The following is a 12887-nucleotide window of genomic DNA, read 5'->3' as shown; positions in this document are numbered from 1 at the left end:
AGGTTCTAGAATCAATAATAATAATCATAGGCACACTGGTAACTATCTCTGTCACTACCTTTGCATCTACACAGGTTCTAGAAATAATAATAAGCATAGGCACACTGGTAACTCTCTCTGTCACTAGCTGTGCATCTACCCAGGTTCTAGAATCAATAATAATAAGCATATGCACACTGGTAACTTTCTCTGTTACTAGCTGTGCATCTACCCAGGTTCTAGAAATAATAATAATAATCATAGGCACACTGGTAACTCTCTCTGTCACTACCTTTGCATCTACACAGGTTCTAGAAATAATAATAAGCATAGGCACACTGGTAACTCTCTCTGTTACTAGCTGTGCATCTACCCAGGTTCTAGAAATAATAATAATAATCATAGGCACACTGGTAACTCTCTCTGTTACTAGCTGTGCATCTACCCAGGTTCTAGAAATAATAATAATAATAATCATAGGCAAACAGGTAACACTCTCTGTCACTAGCTGTGCATACCCAGGTTCTGGAAAACAAATTATTTGGGAATACAAAGATTCCTTTAATAATAAAGTATAACATTGAAAGCCTTCCAACTCTAAAATTCCGAATTATTGAAAAGTATATTTTTCAAACTTTTAAATTAATATAATCTTTTTAAATGACGAATCCTACGTCTATTAGACACAAAGATTAATTACGTTTTTAAACTACTTTCTTGAACAAATATAGGTCTTATTCGTTATATTAAAAATTAAGACCATTAGCAAAGGTTTTTAAATTAAAGGGCAATTATGGTACAGTCATACTTACACATTCTCCGGTATTTCTGGAAGGATATCGAACTCAGGTCTCCAGTTGGACCGGTAGTAGAAGTTTGAGGACCGACCATTCTGATGGAAGAATAAGGACCGACCTCGTCCCGCCGTTTCTTTGTCATGTAGTAACCCTAAATAAAAAATTCTTAAAATTTAGTAACAATAAAGTATAGACAGTCTTAATCCTTGAATTGAACAAATAGAAACACAATGTAGAAATAATCCGATCTTATTATTGATAAGAAAGTGTACATATTACATATTAAGGTAGAAAAGGAGTGCTAAAAATAATGACACAAACATAAATCAAAAAAATTTAATTATCAAAAATGGCCAACGAAAACAATAAAATGAAATCAATGCTAGGAATGGTTAAAATAATGCCTGGTATTTATTTATTCTACAACGAAAAATAGTTGATAATTTAGTTTAGACAGTTTAGAAATAAGAAAAATAAAATGAAAACTTACATTGCGTAGCAAACTCGTCATGGATACTTTGTAGCTGCGTTTTATCCGATAACATCCGTTTTTCCGTTCCGTCTGGCAGCGTAAAGTCGTCGTCCTGCTTAAACGTCCAGTTGCCAAACAGTCCTCGCGTTTGATTCTAAAATAAAAAAGAATGAAAACATCCATTAAAAGCAAAGCTTTAATAAAAAACATTTAGTAGACGAATTTAAATAGTACTAGAAAAGAGAAATCTTTTTTTCAAAAAATCTATATAAATCGTTATTCAAAATTTAAACTAAAACAATTCAACATACAGAGCATGAAATCGGCAAGACAAATCTAACATGTTTAAATCAACGATTAGAACTATCCGTTGATAATGTACAGACGGGCCTTCCCTAAAGGCAGAAAAGCATTAATTAAAAAATTTCTTCATGACAGAACACAATTTCTAGGTTAAGCAGTGTCTCAATTTATGTCTAAACGTCTAATCGGTTTAAAATCCAGCAGACAACTAATTGTCTTTAGTTTAATATTTAAATACAAATGAGCATGATAATGATTTGCATCTAATTTGGCGTTGCCTAAATTTTATCTTCCAGTATTAGAACCAGTTCTCAGCCATACTGAAAAATCACGTATAGCATCGTATTGCAGATAATTTTCCATGAATATTAAAAAGTTAAACAGAAAATTTAAACCAGTTTTGTTAGATTGGGCTTTCGTTCCCTTAGGACTAACAAAACTGGTTTTAATCTTATGATTTTTTATTTAAATATCCACGGAAAACTGTCTATAATACGATGCAATAAATAACTATTAAGTCACAGACAAAAATGAAGTTTTACTTACTATAAATTGCCAGGGAAGATATGTTCTAGCAGCCATATAGTGCATGTTCTCTATTACTTCTACACCAGCTCCAGACTAGATAGATAGATTGATAGATAAATAGATAGGTATAGTTCTAGCAGCCATATAGTGCATGTTCTCTATCACTTCTACACCAGCTCCAGACTAGATAGATAGATGGATAGATAGATAGATTGATAGATAGATAGGTATAGTTCTAGCAGCCATATAGTGCATGTTCTCTATCACTTCTACACCAGCTCCAGACTAGATAGATAGATGGATAGATAGATAGGTATAGGTCTAGCAGCCATATAGTGCATGTTCTTTATCACTTCTACACTAGTTCCAGACTAGATATATAGATAGATGGCACATTGACTGTAGCAAAGCGTTTGATAATGATCTTTTTTATCTTTGCAGTAAAATTTTGATAGATTAATAGAGTTACAAATTTAATCTAAAACACCTTAAAACAAACAACGAAATAAGCAGATAGAAGGATAAACATATCCTTATACTAAAGTAACAGGATGTCTGTTTGTGTGTTTGTACCGAAGGATCTCGCTAACCGCTGAACCGATCGGGTTCTCCTTAACAGAGTAGATTCTCATGGGTCCCGGGAAGGTTTATAACTATTTTGGGGGAGGGTACCACCACCCTCCCAAGAGAAATGACAAAAAAATCTATTTTTTTTTAATATATGGGAGACTTCAACGTAACATAAAGAGGTATCGTAACATAAAGAATTATCGTAGAGACTTTAACAAATAAAAACATTTAAGGTGCCTTTAGAGGCCTCTAGGGGGCGTAGCCGCTAGTAAATAGAGATAGAAGGATAAACATATAAATAGAAAATACATAATTGGATGAAAATAGAAAGATATGTATATCTATGAATTGAAAGTTTCAAGAAAAAGAACAATGCTATGTAGAACCATAAAAATAAAATAGTGCCTTTTCTTTTCTCTCCATATTAAATGCAGAATAAAGCCAGGAAGGGTGGGGGAAAGTGGTCAGTAAATCACACTTTTACCTAAAGTTTGTAACCATATTGTCTTATTCGTTGGCTTAAAAACTTTTAGATTGGTTGGTCCCCAATTATTAGTCTCCAAACTCTTTAACTCATAATTTTAATCTATAGTGGGTGATTTTGTTTTTCTGCATTGGGGACGATATCAATTTATCGCCCATTGTCTTATCCCTTAAGATCCCTGGAATAAAGCCTTTTCATTAAAAACATTTCAATACTTTTTCCTTCTGTTTATTAAAAGAGAAGATTTCCTGTAATAAGTTTTTGAACCATCGGATATAAATTCGATTAAGATCGTTCAGTCTGCCTGTCTGAAGCTTAAAATCTCGTAAACTGCTAATAGAACTACGAATAAAAACTTTGAGTAGATCTTCTGCAAATAAATATTCTTTTAAGACTACTATTATTCTACAATTGACTTTTTACAAAAGGTATTGATATCATGAATGTCCGATTTTCTAAAATTATAATTTTCTCTAAAAAATAATTTTGATTCTAAAGCTAAATAGATATTAAGACGGTTAGGGGACCACTTTAAGTTAAAAAGAAATTACTGTAAAGAATATAAAGAATGCAGATTAACTGAAAATAGATTGCCTATATGTTCCCTAATTTCCGAAGTTGTACAGCAGATAACCCAAATATTGCAAAACCTATTTTCAGCTACTCCAGTCAAAAGGGAAGAGCGATATAATGTATAAATTATTCATTTAAAATTTTAACTTTTCAAATTTTGATTTTTTGTGGAAGTTTGAAGCTTTTTTTAGCTATTAGTAAATATTGAGATAGGATGAGGAAACTATGTACTCAATCGGCAACTCAAATTTAGCTGACCAGAATGCATATGTAAGCAAAGTACTAATAGACAAAAAAAAGAAAGAAACAAAAAAATCTTCTTTTCAAAATCTACACTATTAGACAACTTTATCATCCTTGTTAATATTTTCTTCTTTGTTTTGTACACATCGATATGTAATTACTAAAATGTTGCACCAAATTTTTACCTATTCTAATAAAATGCCCCTTCAAGCTAGCTAATATGACGATTAATATGACCCCTTAAACAAGTACTAAATTATTGACAACAAATAAACCCTCTTACAATTTCCACGTATATTATATCCATTAAAGTACAATTTGTAAACAGAATATCTTCCTATTATAAATGTGATAGAATCCAGGGATCTAAAGGGATAGGACAATGGCAGATAATCTACAATGATTACACTCAAAATTATCCTTCTGTAGATTACAATTAATAGTTGAAACGTCTGATCACTTTACTTAGTAAAACCAACTAATTAGAATTGAATGTCCCCAAAGTTGTTTAGCCAACAAATAAGAAAACGTTTATATAAGACTTTCGGGACCATTGTAATAAAATTGTCCTACCTCTATCTCTGGATAGAATCCCTCTATTAGTCATTGTTCTATTGTAATCTTACAATTCTTTAATATACAGCAATATTGAATGAAGAGTGCAAATAATCTACGTGTAAAACTTTTTCCTTTTGTGAGTACGGCAGCTACTCTATGTACAGCTGCAATGCCGCGCATCTGGGAGATAATTTTAATGAATTGTGATTGATTAGTTCTAACCTAACAGTGTTCAAACCTTTCAACCAATAATTTAAAGATACGCTTAATTTGGGTATGTGTCCATTTCGTGACATCGCCTCTTTAGGGGTGTTTTGACATATTTTTACAGTAGCTTTTCCCCTATTTTTAGCTCCTGCGGGGGGCTCTAATCATCCATGGAGATGTACATAAATTTATAGTCAATTGACTTTATCCCAGATCCCTGTTCAAATAAAGAAATTAAGAAATATATTTTTGTTGTGTTAATTTCAAAGTCTATCCATCCTTGTTATCTATTTGATATTAAATAGAAAGTGCATTTAGCACGATCTATATCTCTCTTTTAATATTAATAGCATAAATACTGTACAATAAACACATCCCATACATACATAACTTCTCAACAAATAAGTAAGTAATGAAGGGTTAAGCCAATCTTAAACCCCAGAAACCGGTTTAACAATACATTTTCTCTAATATTTCTCTACTTTTTTTTTATTTATTTAAGTTGTTGTTTTCTATTAAAGATGCGATTGATAATTTTTCTTTGAAATCTAAAATACAAAGTAGCTTGATGTCTGTCTGTCTGTCCGTCTGAAGCATAAGATCTCAGTAACCACTGAACCGTTTGGGCTCTACTCTTCAGGGAATATACCTACTTGTTTCATTATAAAGTAGCAGTAGTTACTAATTCTAAATGTTATGGTTAACATACATTTATAACTGTTAAAAGTGCTCTCCTTTAATACTTTGTCACAAATTCTCTTTCTGCATGTCAATATTTAATTTTATGCCATAATTTTATGATAAAGAATAAAATGTTAGGAAATGAAAAAAATCTTAGGAAGATTGTTTTTTAAATGCAATACAGTGTTTTTACCACCGAAATAGTCATTCCTGACTCCCCATTTATTTTCTGTAGAAAAGAAGACATTTCAGATAGTTATGCGGCATTTAACGCGCTAAATTTTACCTGGAACATAATGACCACGTGGCTTTGGTTTAGAATCTGTGAAGGAGTGTACACTGTTACGCCAGGGAAGTGCTGAATTTTCTGTGGATCTCTAAAAAGTAAGATTTCATTTTAAAAAACAAAGTTACATAGTACACAACTTTGATTATTTTGAACTTTGAATCTTTTAAACCCCAATCCCTTCTTTCCCTTCCCTTTAAACCCAAATCAGCGGTCAAATTGCTCAGTATCAAACAAACTTTTGTACAAGAAAGAACTATAGAAGGGATAACAATATTTATTATAAAACATTTAACTTTTTCTTTGTATTTATAAACACTTTTTCTGCATTTTTTTGTTTCTTTACTTTAAAATAACTTACTTTTTTGAAATTATGTATCTGATTTAATTGTAAATATATGAAATATGGTTAATTTTGTAAAGGTTAACAAGAATTATTTATATGTGACTAATCTTAATATATACCTATTGAGCTGTGTGTTTTTCTGTGGATAGTCTCTTTTTAACACCAGTGCAGTGTATTATTCTATACTTATACTGTAAATACAGTATCATGATGTATGTATGTGTACTCAGTAAGATCTCAGAAATTAATGGCCTTGAAGGTCATAAACAAGGCAATAGGGGTCTGGAATAAAGAGTCTAAAGAATTTTAATTTATTACCTGTCAAAATAAATGTATCTTCCATCCACAATAACATCCATCTTGTAACGCCATTGGGCATACGGGGGTCTCATTCGTACCTACGCAATTTTAAATTGATGAAGACATATTTTGTAATTTAATTATTATAAATCAACCTTGAACCAAGTTATTTAAAGAATTTCATAATGCGCGAATAAAAATATTATTGAGATGGAGGAATTTTTGGAACATTTATTTTCCCCCCAATAATTTACAACTATTTTAACCTACCAATGGCATTTGGAAAGATTCATTTTCTGTTCATTGTCTTTTCTCTTTTTTATTTATCCCTTTTTCTCTCAGTATTTAAGAATAAGAATTTTCATATTTTCTATATCAAATGCTTTCTAAAAGTCAAACTGATCTAAATTATTTAAATAAATACAAATATATTATACAAGGATACCAAAAATGTATATTGTGCAAACTTATTTTTGTTATTTACCTCAACTGTTGAAGAAAAGTTATCCTTTGCTGCTATGGCAGTCAAATGACTGGCCAATACAGTTCCATAGGGGCTATCGTTACACTGCTCAAATCTTCCCTAAATATATATATAGATAGAAAGCTAAATAATAACTCAAATGACTTTTTAAAGGGCGAATATAGGTTGAATATGATATTAGCTTAAATAAAAGGTGCCATTCCATAGATTATAAATAACTTAAAAATATTGACATATTCAATTGTATAATTCTGTTTATAGCTTAAAACCCGTCAATCTGAAGACAATATTATGTTATTAGTGTGGTTCCCTAAGAACTTAAACACCCTAGCATCACACAATGCTTCGTAGCAAGGTTGAATTAAAAAGCTTTCGTTAAATGATAATTGTAATAACATGGAAACCAATTAATCAGGGGTAAATATACCCTCCTTCTACCTTCATAAAGTAAATTATTTAAAAGTTAAAAAAAACATCAAATAATGTAAAAAGTAAAAAAAAATAATTGATAAAATTTTCTTGGAGGAAGAATGATTTCAAATCCCTGTTTTTCTGTGGCCGTGTCACCGTGTTCCAGAAAAGCCAAGAAATGACAAAAAATCATAGAGAGTGTATATTTTAGAATTTTGATGAAATTTTATTTAAATAGCAATAGGTATCAATATATCTTTCAATATAATGGCAAAATTTTAAATATCTCCATCCTGGCTGGCACAGGATGCCAGCAAACCTGGCAGGGTCATACAGGTAAAAAGCAAAAATATTTTGTTTGCCTTAAACTAAGCATTTTAAGTTACCAAATACTAAAATATCCTATACCAGTACATACCAATATCAAATTTAAGTGTTTAAGTCAATTTCAGGGTCCAGGTATGATCCTGCAGGTCCTGATCCCTCAGAAATATTTAAACAGCTCTTGAGACCGCAATTTTTGACCTATGGACTTCAAATTTTAAACATAAGCTTTTCTAACAAGTATGTATGACCTACTGAAATCATATGAAAATCTCCCGCCGTTTTCCCACCGACCGCCGCCGCCGAAATTTATATTTTACGATTTCTAATCCAAAGTTGACATACAGATGAGCCTATTTCTTATTTATTTTTTGTGTGTATATGTAGGGAGGGAGGGGACAATGGGCTGTTTATTATAATAGTCCCCAAATTCACCAAATAGCGTTTTCTTATTTGTAGGTATAACAATTTGCTGGACTTTTATTGAATTTTGATTAGTTAGTTTATTAGTTGAGTGTCCAAACATTTCAATCACTAATTGTAATTTATAGAAGAGGCAATTTTGTGTATTAGCATTGGGAATGTACATTAATTTCTCGGCCATTGTCTAATCCCTATAAATCTCTGATATGTAATACTTTTATTTTATTTTCAATTTACTTGAAAGGAAGCATTTTCTATCTTAAACAATACAAATTCTACTTGTCTTTTTTTAATAAGTATGAAAGTACCTTTGGAATAAGGTTGTTTAATGAAAGGGTGAAGGGAGTAAATAATGCTAACGAATTAAATAAGAATATATATTTGAATTAGGAAACGACATAAAATTTTTTAAACTTCTAGCTTTAATGGGTTCAGATGTGGATATAAGTGGGGCATTCCCCCCCCCCCCCCCCCCCCCAATAAAAAGGTAAAATGGTTCAGATAAGAGCCTAGACATTTAGGGATAATCTTTATTTAAAACTTTTCTTTACTTTTAGTTTAAATGAATATGTGTTTTAAATAAGTAGAAAATAAATTACTTTTATGTCTAAAAAAATTGTTATTTTTTTATAGACCCAGTATTTTTAGGGCTTAAAAAAACAAACTTCGCATACTTTCGCATACACAGGGTAAAGTTCTCTGATATTATACATACATCTAATATCACCATGTAAGAGGATTTGCTTGCGCTCTTTTGCGCTTACGAGATCTGGAACCAAACGTAAAATTTTCATTAGAAGAAAATTGTCTATTTTACAGAAATCGGGTATGCTAAGAAAACCATCTACAATTACATTAAAAAATGGAGATTTGACTTCTTTTAAAGGCTAAACGTTTAAATTATTACATACTGATTCCAAAAATATATAATACTTAAAAATAGCTTTAAAAATAAAGGGTCCACACTGATTTGAAATGTAGTTTAGTTGACCTTAAAAATAGTTGTTAACAATGATGAAAAGGAACTTAATTCCATACCTCTGGTATAATTACACATGAAATTCTTATTTTTCATAGTAAAGAGCTAATTCTTTCGGCTTTATTTCCAAAAACTTGTGTATATTACTAAACAATTGTTTAAAAGTGTATTTTCCAAAATGTAAAAAACGATTATTTGTCACTCGCTGGAACATAGTGCGTGTGTTGAAAATGCGTACTCAAGGGTGTTTATATCATCATGAATTAATCAAAGATCTCTGTACAGAAAATAAACTTTAAGACGTATTATTTACCCTGTCAATACTCCTGACGCCCTTTTATTTTTACGCTTTTTAAAAATTAAATAAACTAGTATATAATCTAAAATAATAAACATTTAAATTATCTTTTAAGGTGCGTGCCAATGTAATGGTCAATCAAACTTAAGCAAAATAGTCAAAAAAAAGTCTTGTAAAGGGCTAAAAAAAACGGTTTGTCATCAATCTGATTTATCATATGTTTAATTGAAACAGAAAATTGCAAAATCTACTTAAGGATTTTTTGAATTTCTAAATTTGGCATAGATATTCTAAAAGTATGAAATGGCACCTTTCATATAAGCTCATATCATATCGAACCTATATTCGCCCTTTAAAACAGTTCCATAGGGGCTGTCGTTACAATGCTCAAATCTTCCCTAAAGATATATTGAAAGTAAAGTGTGATCTAATAACTATCTATCTATTATCTATCTATACCTGAACATCTAGCTTGACTCTAGGAGAATCAGCTCTGACCAGAACATACTCTCCAAGTCCATTGAAAGTATAGTCAGTATGATCAAATGTGTAGATATGTGGATCTCCGAAAACAGTTGCTAAACAAATAAAAATAATATTAAAGGACGCCTGCAAGAAATACCACGATTTAACTGCTAAAAGACTGCCACAAGTAGACCCAATACCACAAATTTAAAGCCGTAAGCTTCAATAACAAAAAAGTTCTAGGCATTTCAAAATAGCATTTTATGTAGAATGAAAATTTTAAAAGATTTCCAATGCTCATAAAAGAAAAAACAATATTAAATTACGTCGCCTAGACACAAAATTATAACCTTATCTTTGTCAAAAACTTAGATTGTCGGTAACTGATTAGATTTTTACAATAATTACCACATTTCATAGTCAAAATCTATGAAAAAAATTCGATTTAAATTTCATTTGTAAACGAAAATCATAGCGGAAACAAAGGGGTAAACTAATACAAGCTCAGCTGTGATTGGTTGCTTAGCTGATTCAGCCTTCTGATTGGCTACAGTACACTTGGTACAACGCAAGTTAAACTTAATTTTTTTTAATGATTTTGACTATAAAAATGGGTATTTTTATTGTAAAAATATAATTAATTACTGGCAACCTAAATTTATGACAAAAATAAGCTTATAATTTTGTTTCTAGGCCACGTAGTTTAATTTCAAAATTTCTAACATTAGCATTGAAATTCTTTCAAAATTTCCATTGTACATAAAATGTCATTTTAAAATGCCTAGAACTTTTTTGTTGTAGAAGCTGAAGGCTTCAAATTTGGGGCATTGGGTCTACTTGTTAGCAGTTAAAGCGTGGTATTTCTTGCAGGCTTCCTTTAAGTAATAAAAGGAAATTTGTAAAGAAATAAACCAATTAACAGTTATTTACATTTGAACTGTTCATATTATTTATTATATAACTATTGCTTTCTAACTTATTGTTTAAGTTTTAAATTTATGCTCTATTGCTTTTTTAAAATTTTTACACAAATATAAAACAAAGATATCCAAACTAATTAACAAGGACATCCAAGCTTTTTATTTTTGGGGGAAGTAAAAAAATCAAGAGGGAGGGCAATTTTCATTGTAGTGAGACAAATGCCGCGTAATTTTTTTTGTACAATGTGAAATTAAAAATATTTTTTTGATTAAAAAATAAGATCATAAAGCCAAAGCACCAAAAAAAGTTTCAGAGGCACCTCCAAATTCGTTTTAGGGTGGTATATACACCGAAACAGCGTATAGTGTCCAACAAGAAATGACATTACATTGTAATTACAAAACATTGTAATTTACCAATGGTAAATTATATACTAGCCTATCATTGGTCATTTGTATTGTATGACGTCATTTTTTATTGGACTCAATATTCTGTTTCAAACACCCCTTTACAACAACCCTTACCCTTGGACATCATTGACACTAAACATCCACCAAATAATTTATTAAAATACGTCTTTTGATACAAAAGTTAGTCCTATCCCTGAAAAAAAACTGTTACCTCCTCCTGGTGGTTGGTACCCAACACAATCCTGTGAGGGTCTTCTTTCAAATCTAAAATAGTTACAATTTAAAATAACAAAAGTAAAAGTATTATTTGACAAAAGTTTTTAATTTTGTGCAATTAAAGGTTAGTTGATTATTTCTTGAATTTTATTTTATTTTTGTACATCCTTATACACTATGAGTAAATGTAAAAGTATTACATATTCTCTTTGTTGTAAATATCCACACACGGTTTCTCTTCAATTTCAAACTTTGACATTTCTATATAACTTTGCTTTTAACTTTATGAAGCTTGTATTTATCTACCTTTCTATTGACATATCAATGTGTCTATCAATCTAAGTATGTTTGTATTTATCTATCTGTCAATGTATATATATCTATCTATCTACCTATTTATTTATCTACCTCTCTATCTATCTATCTATCTACCTTAAGTCTGGCAGCCATTGCTCTGTTCATTCTGTCACATACAGCATGGATAGAAAGGTATGATATCTATCTACAACTCTATCTATCTATCTATCTACCTGTAAGTCTGGCAGCCATTGCTCTGTTCATCCTGTCACATACAGCATGGATAGAAAGGTATGATATCTATCTACCACTCTATCTGTCTATCTATCTATCTACCTGTAAGTCTGGCAGCCATTGCTCTGTTCATCCTGCCACATACAGCATGGATAGAAAGGTATGATATCTATCTACCACTCTATCTATCTATCTATCTACCTGTAAGTCTGGCAGCCATTGCTCTGTTCATCCTGCCACATACAGCATGGATAGAAGGGTATTATATCCTAATTTCAAAATACTTTCATCAAATCTACATTATTAGGTTTCGAGTCTCCTAAATGAATATTTTAGGCATAAATTTAGTTTGGTGGAATATTGAAGTATCTTCCATTGTCTCATCTCTGTAAAAATGTATTTATATAGAAAAAAGAATGACTTTTACATTTAATAAAATGAAAACCCTAAAACTTACTCTTATAAAACGTTTTATGTACCTTTTGCTTCGAAAAATATAAAGAAAAATATATTTAAATTTCTCCCTCAAATAAATTTTTATTTTCAGGACAATTTTTTCGTCTCTGGCAAGAAATATAAAATACAAAGTATGATAATGCTTTTATCTTATAAGAAGCTTTTTATAGTTCCCATAAAAAATTACGTCATACTGGCCTACCATTGGTCAATTAAAATGTATAATGGCCTGCATCTTCGAACAAAAATTTAAGAGAAACATACTGACAGACAGACTTATCTGTGTTATTTCTAAAAGTATTTAGTTCCTGTAAGTAATGAGACATTGTTGGAATCTTGTTAGCCTCGTTCCATGGTAGAACACCAAGATCATGGGCTCTAAATATAATTATAAAGTAACTGGATGTCTGTGTGTGTGTCTGTCTGTGTGTTCCATGGCAGTACTACAAGATCATGGGCTCTAAATATAATTATAAAGTAACTGGATGTCTGTGTGTGTCTGTCTGTGTGTTCCATGGTAGAACACCAAGATCATGGGCTCTAGATATAATTATAAAGTAACTGGATGTCTGTGTGTGTCTGTCTGTGTGTTCCATGGCAGTACTACAAGATCATGGGCTCTAAATATAATTATAAAGTAAC

General features: G+C 30.9%; 1 protein-coding gene across 1 annotated transcript in view; it reads right to left on the bottom strand.

Moving 5' to 3' along the window:
• Positions 1-12887, bottom strand: part of mesh (sushi domain containing 2 mesh) — a 46146-nt gene that overhangs the window by 5083 nt on the left and 28176 nt on the right. The window contains exons 26-35 of the mRNA XM_080160932.1: positions 12547-12623; positions 11991-12048; positions 11254-11306; positions 9706-9824; positions 6812-6910; positions 6346-6425; positions 5682-5772; positions 2098-2172; positions 1267-1402; positions 792-927 (exon numbers count right to left, since the gene is read on the bottom strand). Coding sequence (XP_080017058.1) covers positions 792-927; positions 1267-1402; positions 2098-2172; positions 5682-5772; positions 6346-6425; positions 6812-6910; positions 9706-9824; positions 11254-11306; positions 11991-12048; positions 12547-12623 — 924 coding nt within the window. The remainder of the gene's footprint in view (positions 1-791; positions 928-1266; positions 1403-2097; positions 2173-5681; positions 5773-6345; positions 6426-6811; positions 6911-9705; positions 9825-11253; positions 11307-11990; positions 12049-12546; positions 12624-12887) is intronic.

Source organism: Acartia tonsa, chromosome 5, assembly GCF_053477335.1.
Source record: "Acartia tonsa isolate MP-2025a chromosome 5, ASM5347733v1, whole genome shotgun sequence".
Classification (NCBI taxonomy): Eukaryota; Metazoa; Arthropoda; class Copepoda; order Calanoida; family Acartiidae; genus Acartia; species Acartia tonsa.
This window is presented reverse-complemented; position numbering and strand designations above follow the sequence as displayed.